Source organism: Carassius auratus, chromosome 5 (genome assembly GCF_003368295.1).
Source record: "Carassius auratus strain Wakin chromosome 5, ASM336829v1, whole genome shotgun sequence".
Classification (NCBI taxonomy): domain Eukaryota; kingdom Metazoa; phylum Chordata; class Actinopteri; order Cypriniformes; family Cyprinidae; genus Carassius; species Carassius auratus.
Window position 1 is genome coordinate 15,537,700 of NC_039247.1, and position 17,988 is coordinate 15,555,687.

The 17,988-nt window shown below is 36.2% G+C and overlaps 1 protein-coding gene across 1 annotated transcript; it reads left to right on the forward strand.

Annotated features, from left to right (window-relative positions):
- Nucleotides 1-1,404: 1,404 nt before the first annotated feature.
- ndufs4 (NADH:ubiquinone oxidoreductase subunit S4) lies at nt 1,405-17,425 on the forward strand. Its single transcript, XM_026250187.1, has 5 exons — nt 1,405-1,553; nt 3,313-3,391; nt 16,623-16,795; nt 16,878-16,951; nt 17,231-17,425. The coding sequence occupies exons 1-5, from the start codon at nt 1,471-1,473 to the stop codon at nt 17,332-17,334; spliced, it is 513 nt and encodes a 170-aa protein (XP_026105972.1). The 5' UTR covers nt 1,405-1,470; the 3' UTR covers nt 17,335-17,425.
- Nucleotides 17,426-17,988: the final 563 nt, after the last annotated feature.

A 17,988-nucleotide genomic window follows, 5' to 3' on the forward strand; every position in this document is an offset into this window, starting at 1 on the left:
AAGGCTGTCACAGCCCCCCTTTACACCATTAATCTTCAAGCTTCTCCTGTGCTGCCAACTCGCATCTCCTTCAAATGGGACAGGAGAGAGAAAGAGGGAGGGAAATGTTTTTCTCCTGTTTTTCTCCTTTTGCTTTCCCGTAGATTAGCTCTTTGAGAGACAATATATTACTTAATTGTGTTTATTGTTGTTTTGGCACAAGTTGGGCTTTCTCATATTGTCTATAAACGATACATATTACAATGTTTATGTAATATAAAGCATGCGCAGCTTTGACATTTTGACATCCATATTTTATTAAATTTTTTTAAGATACAAAAAATTTGTGTCAGAATATTTGTTCATATAAGGTGAACATCGTTATTCACATCATTTGACAACTTTACAGACAGGACCACCTCACTCACACTGTCTCTGTTGCAAAGTGTAGATAAATGGGCCTCATTAAAGCAAACTGGATATTCCGGCACTGAAGTGTGGGGATGGTCTTTCTTTAACTGATCAATTGAAACTTTGAACTCGTGAGAGAAGATTCCCGGTCCCTTAACAGACGAGGCATATATTACCTAATGGCAACAAATGGTTAAATACATAAGTAAAAAAGATCCAGGATAAATAGCGCGAAATGAGTATGTTATGCTGTGGCATGCCTGAAGTCCCAAGAGAGGGCTGTCTTGCTTCAGTTCAGTCCTGTGATCTGAGGAGGTAATCGACCCATCTAGAGAAAGCCTTTGAAGAGACCTTAACTCAAATTAAGGGAAATGACATGGATGTGTTTTTTTTCTTTCTTCTTCTTCTATAGAGTTTTTTTCCCCCTATTGTTGGGATGTGGTGGCTAGATATTTGGTTAAAATTAAGTTAAATTGTGAAAAAGAAAATGTGAAGGAAATTTTATGCATATTTAGCTTATGCATGTGTTATATATGACGTGCTTCACATTTATTATACTCTGTTCAAATGAAAGCTGAATGTTCTTATGATCATTTTACAGGCTACAGTCATTTGCTGAAAAATATAGAAGACTGCTACTATTAAAAAAAAAAAAAAAAAATTATGTTTCCAATAATTGCTCAAATTAACTGCTTTTCCATGACAGAAATGTTATTTGCTGTCAGAATGAGCAGTAATTCATCAAAAACCCCATAGCCCTACACGATTACAGGTGTTATGCTAAATGAAAAATCGCCGCTTGGTGATTCCAACCAAATGTTAAAAAAGCATGCAGTTGTTACAACTGATTAAAAATAAATATATATTACGTTATCATGGGGCAAGTGTATCTTTTATATAAATTATCACCCGTTTTTATAAGTTGTTCAGTTGTTATAAAGAGTTAGCTCTGTATCAGTGATAGACACATCCAGAGATGCTGTAATTTTCACTCTCTCTTCTAGAAGAAGGGAAATAGCGAACGCATTTGCTTGAGTTTGGACGCTGTGTGTTGCCGTACGGCGCACAGTCCATGTCAACATGGCGTTTTCAATGTCATTGTTTGGATTAAGCCGATTTCTCTCCCTTAACTCAGTCACAAAAACATTTGTGAACCCTGCCAGGTAATAACTATACTCTTTGTGTTTGTATATTTACGTGTAAAGAAATAATACTCGGTCTGTTTGTTTATTTGTCTAGAGTTAACACTGTTAGCCGGTTAGCTAACTAACATAGCCAGATTGTCATCTATTAATTATCTCTCAAAATATATCTGTGTGACGCAAAATAACAGAGAATATTGTCCCGCTATTGGATTTGAGAGGTATTTACGCGAATACCGTGTTATGTTAGTCATTTATAACAGTTAGAAATAAAACTGATAAATACAGTTCTGATTCCTCTGAGTAACTTGGGTGTTATATGTCAGTGTGATTTTAACTGAATATGTAACGTTAGCGGTTTGTGTGAAGGTGACCTTCTTTATGAAAGAAAGCTGAAAATACAGACTTGTTCATTATGTTGAAAGGTGAATCTCGGATAGGTTCACCTTTATTACAATATATATATTTTTCTTTATCCGTTTTAGAAGTTCTTAATTTTGCAAGCTACCGTAATGCTTACATGACAAAGCTGGATACTTAGACTCACAAACCACTGTATGTAGTTTGCGATTGTTGGAATTACTGTAACGTTTTACTCTATTCCCGGTTCACTCAGTTTCAACGTTAGACTTGATCTTTCCTTCTGTAATGATGTAATACTGATCTCTGACGTCTGACTGGATATCAGACCCTTCAGACACAGTGCTGCTGACCCTAACTGATGGTATGGAATATAAAACTATTGAAATGTGCAGAATCTGCATCTTATGACTATGAGACATTGCATATTCGTTTTTAAAGCTTTGATCAATGACACACTGGAAATAAATATATGACCCAAATAATATTCATCTTTCTAGAGAAATGTAATTCTGTGGTGGTGTTTTGGTCAGTTCACGCCCTCCAGCAAATTGAGCTGTCATGCTTATGGGATATGTGGGTTTGACTCTGGCCCCCATCTCTCTACTCTTGATTTTCAGTCAAATATGGCAAAAGTTCAAATATGTTTTGTATGCACGATGCTGATATACATTTTTCAGATGATCATTTTAAAATACACACAGAGTCTGCTCTCATACAGCATGTTCCACTTTCTCTATAATTTGGCAAAGTGATTTTTCCCCCCCAGAGTTTTTAGTTTTTTCCATAAACTCATTTGCTAAAGTAACATTTAGGTTATAAACATAAGTCATTTGTTTGGATAACACATTGTGCCTTATTCATGAAACAAAAGCAGAGCTCATTTCTGTTTAAATTGTTTGTAAAACTCTTTATGTAAATGTTTATGTTGCATCCAATCCAACACACCAGTTTACATAGGAAGGCAATTCTGAACAATTTACATAGACATTCACTCTGCTTGTGTTTAATGAATATTACATTTGACAGGAGGATTGTGGTCTCCTGTCAGAGAATCAGTAATTTCAATCTAAATTTAAAAGCAACTTTACATTTCCTCACCTGCCAGGTGCGTGTTATTCACTTAAAATCTAAATGAGAGATCAGTGACCGCTTCTATCGCTAGCCATTCAGAATTATTGTTTGTTTATGATAGACCAGTTACTATTTAATTTCAATGGCTGCGACTGTAGACTGGCAGGACGATTCCAGTGGATGTTTGTTTCTAACTGGCTTATAGAAACTCAGCAGGCAGAATTAATGGGGGCCGAGAGAGCTGTGTGCCTTCCTCTCTCCTGTCCCTTGACACACATCTTCCTCCATCAAAACACTTTACCGTGCCATTGTTTGTACCTAACTACAAATTCTTCCTGTTTTGCAGGTCAATAAGCACGTCAGGATGGAGGCTGGCAGAACAACAGGGACAGGGATCCCAGCTCATCACTGTGGATGAGAAACTGGTATGAACATTGGCTGTTTATGAACTGTGTTTGTGCCGGGTCACGATTCTCTAATGCTTTTGTAATTATGTAAAATTGAAAGTTAAAAGTTACAAATAATTAAAAATGGATTGAAAATCAAAAAGGCATAGGTCTTTTCGTATGTAATTTTTGTTTTTGTTTTTAATGCATGTATTTTTTTCTATTAAATTTAATAATTTATATATATATATAAATAACAAATATATTTTTTATGAATGATATCATGCTTTGTAAAGTTCAAAGTACTCTCAAAAAATGACCTTCGTAAAAGCCATTTATACTGAAATTAATCTTTTTCTTTCTTTCTCTTTTGTTTTCTTTTTGTTTTACTTTTATCCCATGTCCTTGTGAGACAATAATGACCTTGTTTACCTATGAGACTTCAGACACTCAGCTGGCCTGAATGTGTGGGCCGGGTTTGGCAGAGTGGGGTGTTTGGGTGGACTCAGACTATCTCTGATTGTGTCTGAGTGGGCAAGTACACCCCGTCTGGTTGAGGGCTCTCATTTAATAGTAGGAGCCACTCTAAAGTAAAGCTGCAAAAGGGCCCCCCAAAAAGAGGGGATTGAAAGAAAAAGGGGGAAAACAGTCTGACAGTAGCAGACTCCCAGGAAGACAGCGGCTGTCCTTTTATAATTGGCCACAGAGCTTTCATTGTTGTTCTAGGGCAAGCTGTGCCCACTGAGCGAGATATTTTGTTGTAGCAAGGACTACCTGTCTTTTAGAGAGCCTTCAAATAGGAGATATTCATATGTTTTAAATGTAATATAATAATAATATAATATAGCTTTTACACAAGATTGACAATTTAACTTGTGAATATTTATGTATTTATTTATCTATATTTATGCAGATCATATGAAAAGTATATGACTACAGTATTGTTTGCAGAGCTAGCAAAACCGCTAGGCTGGCTTCCCGGGGGTTATTGTCTGGCTACCAGAATGTATCACCGCCCTGCCCGATGGGCTGTCTTAATAAATAAGGGATAAAAAAATGAAATTCTTTCCTTAATTTACATTGTTCACTTGCTTGTAAGTTAGATCCGGATCGTAGTTGATCATTTGCACGTGTTTTTAAGTCTTGGCGATTTAAACATTCAAGTGTTTTAAACCTTTCAAGCACATGTAGAGGCTTAAGAGAATTCAATTGATTACTCGCATGCTGTTTTCTGTGCGCACACACTCAAAGCTGGCTGCGTTTCAAGACAGCACATGAACACTTAATTGATGCTTCTTTCGCATCTTCTTGTGCTTGAATGGATGCATGCACAAAAAAATGATCACAAAATACCTGTCTCGGCAAGTATTTTTTGTAAACACAGGTGGTTATATCTTAAGTGAACGTAAACAGTGGAGAAAGAAATCATTGAATTAGATCCGTGCATTCAGTCTAAAAGGGGCAGAAGCCTATAAATGTCTGCTGTTACATTAGTGCCACCTGCTGACAAAGAGTGGCATTTGTGGCTCATTCAGCCCATTGGCTGTTTTTGTTTTTGAGATGTTTTATGTAGTATAGTTTCACAAAGCTGAAGTCAGACCATTCTGTTTTGCTTCAGATTTCAAAATTATACAAGAGGTAGCGTGTGAGCACTGTGTGGTCAGGCAGTGCCGCTCTTAGCCCTGCCAAAATAAAAAATGTCTTCCTTGAACACATCAGCTAAGCAGAAAAACGTATCGGCTGATGCCGATATTTGAAAAATAACAATATATTGGCCGGGACGACCACTACTTTGTTTCAGATTTGATACTTTGTTTTCTATGGTTCTGCATTGGGTTGTTTACCCATAATCAATCTGGTTTTTTTTATTTTATATTATTGGTTTTTTTTAGCATTTTTGCCTATACCACGTTATTGTGAATGATAATGTGGCATTGATTCCTAAAAGTATTGTATTCTGTATAGCCTAGATTGGGCTGTATCAAATATTATAAAAAGTCATTCGAATTATTATTATTATTATTATTATGATTAAAAAAATGTTGCAAAAAATCAAGGCTAAGGTACTTATGAATTATATGATTTCCATTATGGTAATTACAGCTTTGATTATTTGTTATTATAAAGGTGTAAAAGTAGTTTTGAAACTAATTATTCTATGATTTCAAGTGCCTGAAAATGAATTTATAATAGCATTCCTGAATTATTTTTGAACATCCAATTTTGAAAAGGAGAAAAATAAAGAAAATCTTGAGCTCTAGTGAAAGTGCTTGCAAATGTGCCACTTTGCAGTGCAGTCAAATGTGTGGCATTGCAAATGACGGTAATTAAGGTCCTGCGTGATTGTGGCAGAGTCTGGGTGCTTTCTCCCTCTGGTGCCTGCGCTGACTTTTGTTAGTAATTACACTTTGATTAAGCATGCTGGGCCATGAGAAAGCCTGCATGTCTGGCCAGTGACACAGAGCTTCACACGGAATGTCTGAGCCGTGCACGAGCTCATATGAGCTTTCTGAATGAACTGCAAGAGGACCTCAGCTGCTTGTGAAACCCCTTTATAATTTTTTTTCTTTTTTTTTTTTTTTTTTTTTAGAAATAATGTCTCCTATTATAATTTAATGAGAAGACACATTTATAAGTAAGCCATTAGTATTTCTCTAAAAAACATAATCAGTATTTCTGATTATTATGAAACATTACATTATTTGTTTGAGCATCTTGATCAGCCCAACGCCACAACAGTGGTACAACCAATGGTTTGAATTTAGGCTGGAGTCAGACAAGGGATAGTGTTCAGTTTCCTTATGTCATTATTTTGCCATTTTGTTTGCTGCTGTGCTGGTAGTAATGTAGAAATTACATAGAGTAATTTATTGAAAGTCCGTATATTTGCATGTATATCGAAATGTTTTGCAAACCATCCTGCATATGAAAATAAATGCAAACAGCAGTGAAATTATACCTAATTGCAGGCATGAGGCATTCTGTCTAGCCAGAGCTGTGAATAGAATGAACATGTTGTCAAACATGTATCATTGTGCCAGTGAGCGCCAAGGTAGACTGAATTCATGATCCAGCCGTGATTCGGTCCTCCTCCCCCTTCCCCCTCTTTCCCTTCAGTGTTCATCTCAAGTGTCTGTTTTGTCTAGTTGTCCCCTCATACCAGGTGCTTGTCCGAAGAAGAAGAAAAAAAACAAGGCCAGCAAGTAGGTCAAAGGACATGGCTCTTTGAAGAGGATCTTACAAGAGGCTTTGTGTATTAGTCGCTAAATGGTATTTCATTTGCTTAACACTTTAGAAAGTAACCTTCAAAGTGCCCGACAGCACCTTTGTGTGGCAGAGGAAGGAGACTTGAACCGGCTGTATAGTGCACACTGTTTCTCACTTAATTTGAGTTGCACTATGCTCTTCCAAAATGGCTCAATGCATTTTTCCCTACTGCTCATAGTCTAATAATATGAATATTAATATAGCTGATTGGTATCTAGTAGTAATTGTATTTGATCTGTGATCTGTGTATTATTTTTCATTAGTTGTAATTGGTGTTCCATTCAGAAAGTTGCTAATTCATGACTTTCAATTGTTCATGACATAAATAGATTTGTCTGAAAGGGTTTCCTGCAGGGCTTGAAAACAGAAAAAAAATGTAATCGGTTCACTCCGAGCAGAACCGATATTTTAATGTTTCTGTTCTGCGTTCCTCTGATATTATTACCGTTCCGAAACCGGTTCGGGTGGAAGAAATACCGGTTAATAAAGTTATTTTTTTTTAAACAATATTATTTGCCTAATAATAATATAATAATAAGAAAGTATAGTGTTTGCTTCACTCAAAAAGAAAAGGAAAATTTTAAGATCTAACACTTAGTCACAGCCAATACAGCATCATCTTCTCTAGATTTTGGCCAAATGTAAGCTACTTAAAAAAAAAAAAAAAAAAAAAAAAACTTCTATCAACACTCTAAAGACATCAAAGTATTTGTAAAATGTTTGCTGCATTGTTTAAAAAAAAACAAAAAAAAAAACACTTTAATAAGTTTGCGTTTTGAAAGTAAAAAAAACAAAAACTTAAGTTGCAACATCCCAGTCAGTAATGTCACAGTGCAAAATATAGAATAATAGTTACTGTATAATAAGTAACGCTGTATATGCGTGCGAAAGTCGGACTCCAAAATTCATTATAAGATTTATTTTGAGGTTAATATAGCAAATGAAAACTGTTCATTTTCCGAGAAATTTGAGAAGCTCTGCTAGGCTATTTTAGTTCCCCTCACTCCACAACAAATCATTTCAATTAACAGTATTTGAAAACGGCCCTGAAGGCGGTGCATTGCCAATGATGAGTTCACACCTGAGCGGACATTTCACTCGTTGACTTCAGTGTCACATTTGCATATGAGATACTACTGGAATTCATGATTGGTTGTCAGCAAACTTTAAATATTAAATGGAATGATAAAATAACGTTATTAACATGTAAATGGCCTTTTAAAATTTTCGATTCTGTTCGGAACTATAAAATTAGATTTAATTTCTGGTTCTGTTCCTGTCAAAATTTTGTTTGTTTCTTATTTTAAAGTCTGCGTGAACCGGAAGTGGCTGCAGACTTTATTTCAGTGTAGTGATGTATTTCCAGCTGAAACTGAATATTGAATAGTGGACATGGTTTTACTTTTGCACTCTTCCTGTCTGCCTCTCACTCATAGCAACCTAACGGTTGGAGGGGTGTGTTTAAAAATATATTCTGCCCAAGCTGTCAAACTGATGTCATCATAGAAGGAATGCCTTTCCAGAGCGGAAGCAAATGTTCAGATTATGATTTAAGAATATCAAGACAACCATTTTTTTCAGCGGATTAACTTGCACAGAATAATTGTTTACATCAAGACTAGCACGTCAATTTAGATTTTATGCGGACTTTAAAAAAACACCTTTGTGAATCCTCAGTTTTATTTGTTAACTTGGGAATATTGTAGTTTGCCTAGAATTTGAACATTTGACTACATACTTGACTATCTATATATATATATATATATATATATATATATATATATATATATATATATATATATATATATATATATATATATAATTTTTTTTTTTTTTTTTTGAACAGAAAATAATGCAAAATAGAAAGGTTAAAGAGGAAAAACAAACCAGTTTAAGTTTGTGTTTATGGCTGGTTCCTGTTGTTTCGTATAATTTCAAGTTTTATAATAATGTTTCTAGTGGTTACTTTTCTTATTGTCTACTGCTGTTCTAGAACAATAAAAAAGCAGAATCATCAACAAAAACAGCTATATTGTATATTGTAGTCTGTATTTTGTGATCAGTGTGGGAAAATAAGCAGAATATTTATAAAAGCCATGATCCATTGTTCATTTGATGAGATTAATTATGGAAGCATGTTTAACATTTTTTATTTTCTGTGGTTTATTACCTGCTGTTCATTTTTTATTAGAATGAACAGCAGGTAAAAAACCACAGAACGTCTTTTCACCTATGTGCCCATGTGGAACACAGATTAATCTCACCACTTAAAGAAGTTACTCCTAATGTCAGCTCGTTAGGTGTATAAGACACCTGTCCACACAAATTGTATCTTCCATTCCAAACTCTCCCATTACCATGGGCAAGCCCAAAGAACTGTCAAAGGATGTCAGAGACAAGATTGTAGATCTGCCCAAAGCTGAAATGGGCTACAAGACCATCCACAAGAAGCTTGGTGAAAAGGAGACATTTGTTGGTGCTATTATTCGGAAAGGGAAGAAATACAAAACAACCATCAGTCGGCCTTGGTCTGGAGCTCCATGCAAGATCTCGGCTCTTGGGGTAAAGATGATTATAAGAAAGGTGAGGGATCAGCTTTGAACTACACAAGAGTAGCTTGTTAATGACCTTAAGGTAGTCGGGACCACAGTCACCAAGCAAACCATTGGTAACGCACTACACCCCAATGGGCTGAAATCCTGCAGCGCCTGCAAGGTCCCCCTGAAGACACATGTACAAACCTGTTTAAAGTTTGCCAATGAATGTCTGAATGATTCAGAGAAGGCTTGGGAGAAAGTGCTGTGGTCAGATGAGACCAAAATTGATATCTTTGGCTTTAACTTGAATTGCTTTGTTTGGAGGGAGAGAAATGCTGACTATGACCCCAAGAACACCATCCCTACAGTCAAGCACAGAGGTGGAAACATTATGCATTGGGGATGTTTTTTTGCTATGGGTACAGAATGACTTCACCGCATTGAGGCCCAAATGGACGGGGCCATGAACTGTAAAGTCTTGGATAAGAACCTCCTTCCTTCAGCCAGAACACTGAAGTGGGTCATGGATGGGTCTTCCAGCATGACAATGACCCAAAATATACCACCATGGTAACAAAGGAGTGACTCAAGAAGCAGCACATTAAGGTTATAGAGTGGCCTAGCCAGTTTCCAGACCTCAATCCTATAGAAAATCTATGGAGGGAGCTGAAACTTTGAGTTGCCAAACGACAGCCAAGAAACCTCAGTGAGTCGATGTATAGGGTCCATGATTTCCTGGTGCTGGAGTGAAGGAGACCTGGGAAGATTTCGTCCTGGGTGCATGGGGCCTGTGCAGAGAAACACACGAAGTAAGGGTGTTGGGAGTATTGGCAGCACACTGTATACTTACTCCGGACTTGTGGCGGTCAGCCTGGGATGTTTCCAGCTCGGCTCTCTGCTCATGCAGCTGGACCTGCTTCTCCACCAGGTCATGGATCTGCTTCTCTATGGCCTCCAGTTTGAGGGTATCTTCACCTGCACTCAAAGTAGACACAAATCTGCCATTAAAAGCAAATAGCAGTTAATAAAAGAATGGAGTGTAGGCAGTGTGTGCAAGATTAGCAGATAAACTGCGCTAGCAATGCTAATGGGCTATAAGATAGTAGCGGATCTCCAGTTGTTTTTGTTGTGTATATACAGTACATATATATAGAAACTACGTTTAAGATTGAAAAATAGACTTGACAGCGCTTTAACTCAAAGCAAACTGATACCGATGTTTACTTAAAGTAAACATTGGCATTGGCCGATAACATTCTGATAATATTGTGCATTCCTATTGCTTATGCATTACAGAATAAGGTAGACGCCTATATAGATTGGACTAATATGTGGATTTTGTGAGTTATGAGTAAAAATGAACTACTTCCAGACTTCTTTCTCTTCACCCGCCCCTTCCACCCAAGTCTGCCACTGAAAGATTTTTTTTTTTTTGGCTTAAAAAAAGAAGCTGGGCTATTAGGAATACAGTTTTATCTAAAGCACTGTAATTTCCACTGATCTAAAAATATGTGCAGATCTCTCATTTCAACATTGTTCTGATTTAAGAGTGAATCCACATTAGATGTTTGTTACTAGTCTTCAACTGTTTATCATGTGGATCATCTCTTATTGGTAACAAGTAGTTTTTTACCCAGAAGATACATTTGCATGTATGTTGCACACCAACTTGAAACATCTTTCCAGGTCATCTTTACTGTTTTGGATTTCTCTCAACATGTCTCCAAGCAGATTCTGTTATTAATTATTTCTGCTCTTATTTTCTCCCTATTTTCCCCCTTATTAATCACCATGCAAATTTAACCTAAGTGATTCTGAAGGGATTGTGCTGGAACAGTGATGGAAAGGAGTATTATTTAATCTGAAATCCATATACTGAAATGAAAGCTGGATTTTTATACATATGGACATTCCAGCCTTTAGAAATCATTGAGAGGTTCCACCTGTAACCTTCCAATACATTTTCTATCCATATTTTTATGCATTGTCTGTCTGAGATTAAAACATGTAGGCCACACATGTACATTACATTACGAGTTATTGCTGTCTTTCTTTTTCTAGTCAGAAACCGACAGACAGTTGAATCTGCTATTGAATGTGTGACAACACAGATCTGTATTCCACATCTGAATATCAGAGTGTTCAAGCAAAACCAATATGATACCTCTTCTGAAAGAAAAAAACGCCCATTTTATTAACTTAACATTTGCACAAGCACACTTTAAGATTCATTGCATTTAATTACAAATCATTTCAGAGCTCACAAAGTGAAAAAAAAAAAATATTAGTGTAGTTCTGCTCGCACGGCAAATTCTTTCTTGTTTACACTTTGGTATCGTTCTTGTCAGCCACAATTGGCTCTACCAAGCTGCATGCAGGGCTCATTCAAGCCGTCGGCCCCACAGTCTGCCACTCTGAAAGGGCTCCCATGCTCTTTATTCACAGGGGAGCCAGAGGTGTCAGAAATATAGACACGCTTTCACGTGATGGAGACTTTGCCAGTCTTTTCTCCCTCACTCTTAAGCCTGGCATTCTGTCTGCACATACAGGTACTGAAGGGCCCCGTGAAAAGTGTCAAACTTCATAGTTCTCATTTCGTTTCCTGTACATGCAAGGAGAAAAGTGCAGTGTTTCACTTTGTGGTCCCTCTCTCGCGCACTTTGTCTGTGGGCCATTGTGCATTGGTCTGTTGCTTAGATTACCCTCGTAGTTTTTGTTGTCCTTATGTATGCAAGCAAAACTTAGTCTAGACTATTTTCCCCTCTCTTTTTTAAAATGTTTCCTCTTATTTTGCAGGAAAATTGCAAGATTTATTTCAGTATTTACCAAAAATTAATGTAAGATCTTATTTGGGCTAAAGGTAGGTTAGATAAGGAGCAACTAATAATATTATGTTATATTATTTAATAATAATAACAACAGTATTTTTCTTCAGGAGTTCTCAACCAGAAATGTATATTGTAGTTTGTTAATTTCACAGAATGAAATTGTCTCGCCTGTGTGTTTAGACTAATTGTCATTCTGCTCAGCAGTGTTTCTGAATGAGACACCTTTCTCTTTGTCCTTTGCACAAAAAAAAAGATTAATTTTCATGTTGAGATATTTGTCATTTAAATATTCAAGCCAGCTCAATGTGATACTAAGGTTAGATGCACATTGTGTAAAGTTCTGAAATTTTGCTAAATCTTTGTTTTCATGAAGTTATTGGTGTGGATCAGGGCTAGCAATTTGAGTCATCTTTTACAAAGTTTAAAGTCCTGTTCATTACGAAGTCTAACATAATTGTTCCGCCTTCACTAAATTTGTCCCCTAAAATGAAGCATAAGTTACTGTATGTTCTTCCCAGCCTGCTCAATTGTCATGTGAAGACTGAGTGTTTGGCAGCCTTTTGTGCACAGTTCATGCTAAAGAACCTCTTTTAAATGAATCAAGTGGCAGATGACCGACAATGATGAAAATTTGACTCTTTGAAGTAGTAATGACCATTGAAATGTGTGAAGTTCCTGCATTGAAAGGGGATCTGCTTGTAGGATTCACAGCCTTGGGTGGCTGCTTACTGGGAGGTTTGGCTGTGTGTTGTTGTGGACTTCCCATTGCTGGCCGGTAATTCCCAAAGGAATTGGACTCTATCTCTTTCAGCAGTCTTCTTCAGCTCAGCAACACCACACTGGAGTCTAAGACCGTGCTGCATGTTACACGCACATCTTTCAGATAACTTTCTTAAAACAGTCCTCTCTAGTTAGTTTCATGCAAAAAACCATGAGTACTGTGAAAGCATTATTTGTACTCTATATATTACCCTAGGTATTTGTTTGGGCTGGAATCAGTACAGATTTCCTGATTGAATTGTACATCACAGGATCTTGACTCAATTCTACATTTATTCTGATTTGTTTTGGTATATTTCAGTTATATTAAAAGCACCAGCTGGTAAGAGTCATGAATCAGTCTACAGTGGTTATATTGTTGTTCTGTTTCTTTTTTTTTTTTTTGGGGGGGGGTGGGCTGGTTACGGAATTGTAGATTCATTGAACCGCAGTTTAGAAACAATGACACATGGAACTAACTTGATACATAAACAAAAATATTTCATTTGAAACCGTTGAAACACATTGCAGTTGAGTGAATTCAGTTCTGCAGCATCTACAGGACGAAAGCAGGGTATAAATATATTTTCATGACATCTGAAAAAAAAAATAGACTTTGAGAAGAAGATCGATCTTGGGAAAACATTTAGGTGAAAAAAAAAGGCAGCTTTGTTTGCCAGGATTTTGCAATCAAAAAATCTAGTGCAAATTATGGCAGGGTGATTTCCCTGGCTGGGTTCATTTAGGCCCCGTCCACACGGAGACGTGTTTCGCTGTATATGCATAAATTTTGTATCGTATATACATCGTATATACATGTATTCACATGGATCCAGCGTGTTGGGAGTGTGAAACCAATATTTTTTTAAACTGGGTCCCAGAGTGGATAAATTTGAAAATGCTGCCCTTCCGTTTTCATTGTCAGTGAATCCATATATTTTCTTAAAAGGATGACGTCATTTAGCCCACATCTTGTCCCTAGTCAGACACCGCTACGTCATGTAACAGCAACAAAAACATGAACAAACACTGAAAAATTGTCTTTTTATTAACTTTAACACAGATTAATAAATGTATTGTTCCATGTTCTTTTGTATACCAGATGCTTGGTTTATGCGCATAGTCCAAGTCTTCTCCGTCTTAAGTGTATCTCTTTGGCTAGTCTGGCATGTATACTAATTGTTTTATGTCAGTTTTGTGGTTTCGTGTGAATGCAGATATTTCTTGAGACGAGAAAAAAAAAGCATAGGGAAAGCTCTGGCTTTGTGTGGACATAACCTTATTTTTTAGAAAATGAGGATTCTTGATTTTGAATAGAAATATTACCAATGTTAGAATTAGACACTATTAAAATATGCCTGTAATAAGGGTAAAGAGAAAAGAACGACCCAACCGCATGTCCGCACACGTGATAAACCGCTCATGCGTGATGCAGTCTTTGAGGGACCATAAATATAGCACGCAGAATGTGCTTCTTTTTTGTTGACAAAGATGCAACGCAGGCAGTGGAATAGGAAAAACATGCAAGGAGATGGGAGTGAACTTCTTCATGCATTTTTAATTTCAATTGCCTTTACTTTTTAGACTTTTTTTAAAAAGCATTTTCCTCATATTATTTCTTAACACATGTATAAGAAAAGTTTGAACAAACATGTAGTTGAAGTTCATGCATAATTTCTGGTATTTATGATTTTTTTTAAGTGCATTGTTTTTAAGACAATGAAAAACATTTGTTTGACCTTGCATGCATATCAACCTGTTGTTGGTGAATCCTAAAATATGAACCTTTCATTACCCATAATAGGGGCACTTTAACATTTATTATGTTGCCAACTTGGAATAGAATTTTCTTTAACTAGGGGGTTAATAAAGAAAAAGTTACTGGAATCATGTTGTAATTACAGTTTCAAGTTGACTAGTTAAAAATCATAAAAAAATCGAGAATTGGTCAAATGTTCTGGAAAAATATAGATTTATTTTTTTTGCCAAATCACCCAGTCCTAGTGACAGTGGTTCAGGTATTATGAAATGGCATATTTTACACTTTATAACCATATATAAATTATATCATATTAATATACCAATCTACTGGAACTATTCAAATCTACTTTTTACATAAAACATGGCCAGGACTTTCATGTCAACCCTCTACAGACACCTTGGCAACTGAATCGCCATTGGCTAGTAAATATTTAAGTTTACTATATATTTGTAAAATTAAATACACCTTTAACATCAGTTTGTCAAGTTTTATAATAATCAAGTATTATTTAATATAACTTAAGTAATTAGAAGTAAATTTGATAACCATGTTTGAATGCATATTAGTCATTTTAACTGAACATTTTAACTTGAGAGGTGGTTGTTTTTTCTGTCATTCAATGTTTCTGACAAAAATAGGGAAAAAAACTAATAAAAATATTGATAGGATAATAATGATACGAATTCTAATAATAAGAACTATAAGACACACTAAGGATTACTAAGAATTAATGAGCTGCTGGATTCATGAATATTAATCAGGTTTTGTGCATTCGCTTGAACTGATTTGCTGGAAAAAAAAAAAAAAGATGATGATAATAGGTTAACGTCAGCCAATGAGATTCCCATTTGCGCATTAACTCCATCCACTACCGGAAAACTGGCTGTTCTAAAAAGCTGAAGACTTCCATAGGAACACTGTTATTTTTACAGGAAAATACAACATTATATTTTTTTATATTTTTTACAGGAAAATATAACAATATAGAATATTGTTTAAATGTAGCACGTCAATTGAAACTCTCTCTCTCTCTCTCTCTCTGTGTGTGAAAGAAAGCAACGCCGATTTGTGCGCCTTCAAGGTTGAAACTCAGTCAGAGTGTTTGCGAGTGAAAATATATCTGTGCTAAACTTATACTTAGCCTCCAATTAACACACTGGCGAGTAAAATCTGAGAATTTTTAGCCATTGACTAATATTAGACATCATTTAGTCGCCAGAATGAAGATTTAGTCGCATATGCGAGTGATTTACTCTCAATGTAGAGGGTTGCATGTACACTCAAAGACAAAACAACATTAGGGTAATATGCGACACTATAATAATGCACTAAGCAACAAAACAAAACAAAACATCCTAATGTACATTAATATTAACTAAATTACAATGAAAATTAAACTATTTAGATAAAATATAATTAAATGTTATGTCACATTGAAAAAGCACAAATTTAACTCTTTTACAGTAAAATTGCATGCAATGCAATATAATTGCATTCATAACATTAAACCATTACTTAATGGTAAATTAATTTACTAATTAAAGTGTATTTAGTATTTTTACTTATTTAGGGTTTTTCTAAAAAATAAAAAAATTACAGATTTAGATTTTTTTTTTTTTTCAACCCAATTATTGGTGGGTTCTAATTTAGTTTAAATACATTGGGTACAACTCTGGAATCATATCATTGCCTGTGAAAAAAAAATTCAGTCCAACAATAAAGAGAGACTGTTGACCTGAATGATTCACCTGTTCAGAGCGAACACTTTAAGTTTAATGTACTATTCACTTCAAGTTTGCAGAGTTCTTTTCACCTTCACACCTGAAAGCCCAGGTTTCTGACCTACAGTCTCGATTCATGTTGAGAGTGTGAGAAATTAGCTAGTCTAGACAAGTGCACGCAGGTCTGCAGTCCAAAAAGCAGTAATTGTTCTTTTATGCCCTTTGGGGAATAGTGCAAATATGTGAGAACAGCAAAGCTTCTTTTTTGCTTTTTTATGAGAGCACAAATGAGAATCTTGTTTTTGGCAAACCACACATTAATGCTTAGGTTTTGATTTAGGTTTTGCCTTATGTACTCAAAAGTTTACCCATTCTTTTGTCTCCCTCATTTCCCAGGACATCACAACTTTGACTGGTGTTCCCGAGGAGCATATTAAGACCCGCAAGGTCCGTATCTTTGTGTCTGCCCGCAATGCCATGCAGTCCGGTGTCAAAAATACTCAAAAGTGGAAGATGGATTTTGACACCAGGGAGCGCTGGGAAAACCCACTGATGGGCTGGTCCTCCACGTGAGTGGACATTATGATAATCATGCTTTTTGAATTGGCAAATAAAATCCAGTGTCTGACGTGGTTTTTATTCCCAATCCAGGGCAGACCCCCTGTCCAACATGGTGCTGACATTCAGCTCCAAGGAAGATGCCATCGCTTTTGCCGAGAAGAACGGTAAATCCATTTAAAAAAATTCCACTATCGTGGCCATAGTTTTTAAACGGTACAATAATCCAGTCAGAATCATATCCAAAATGACTCTTGAGGGAGATGATGCTCCGCTTTGAAAAGGAGTTGTGTTTGTGTTTGTGGCATAAAGATACACATTTATCCTCACCATGTCTTATCCAGGCCTGGTGTTTACACTGCACATCAGCAATAGTGAACATCTCCCAAATCCAGCCTGTAAGATATGCTTGGCTGACTGTGCTCTACGCCTGTTTATTTTTACAGGTTGGAGTTATGATATAACAGAAAAGAGGGTCCCAAAGCCGAGAGTGAAGTCATATGGAGCAAACTTTTCTTGGGACAAAAGGACTAGAAGGTCGGCCAAGTAAACATCCCGTTTCTGCCTGTCTGTGTTACCTTTAACAGACCTGTAAAAATAATGTACTCTTACGTATCTAATAAACTATATCTTTACAACAACTGAGTTTTACTGTACTTCCTTTTACCGAATCTAAATGTTACTTCAGTCAAAACCATTGGAAGGACACAATATCTGTAGTAGTGTGAGTGTTTAGCTTCTTAACGTCTTATTACTGAAGTAAATGCTGCTGTTTGTGCTAGTCGTGTGCTTTGAAATGCCATCCCTCTGTTTCCTCCTAAAATAATTCTTCTTGTCAGGTGGTTGGTTTTTCCAGCCTTCAAACCCTCTTGAAGACAGTTTAGTGTTAATGTTTCTGAGACGGGAGGATGAAGTAAATGTCAAGCTTCAAAGACTGAATGCGGCTAGATATGTTTACGCTCCTGCTCCTCCAGGGATGAGCCCAGATGAGTAAAACACGTGCCTGCTTCAAATGACATTCAATTGAAAAAGCAGTGACCGTTTTCCTCTGTCATCTCTGTTAGCACATTAGCACAGATCTGGTACAACACTCACCATGTTCATTTTACATCACATTACAGATCTACATTACCTGGAATTGTTAAAATGTGGATTGTGTTTTAAGTCTTATGAGTCACTGATGTGACAAAGATAACCTTATTGA

Coding starts and splice junctions, on each gene's coding strand:
- ndufs4 (XM_026250187.1), top strand. CDS start 1,471: ATGGCGTTTTCAATGTCATTGTTTGGATTAAGCCGATTTCTCTCCCTT. Junction 1,554..3,312: donor ACATTTGTGAACCCTGCCAG/GTAATAACTATA, acceptor CCTGTTTTGCAG/GTCAATAAGCACGTCAGGAT. Junction 3,392..16,622: donor TCACTGTGGATGAGAAACTG/GTATGAACATTG, acceptor CTCATTTCCCAG/GACATCACAACTTTGACTGG.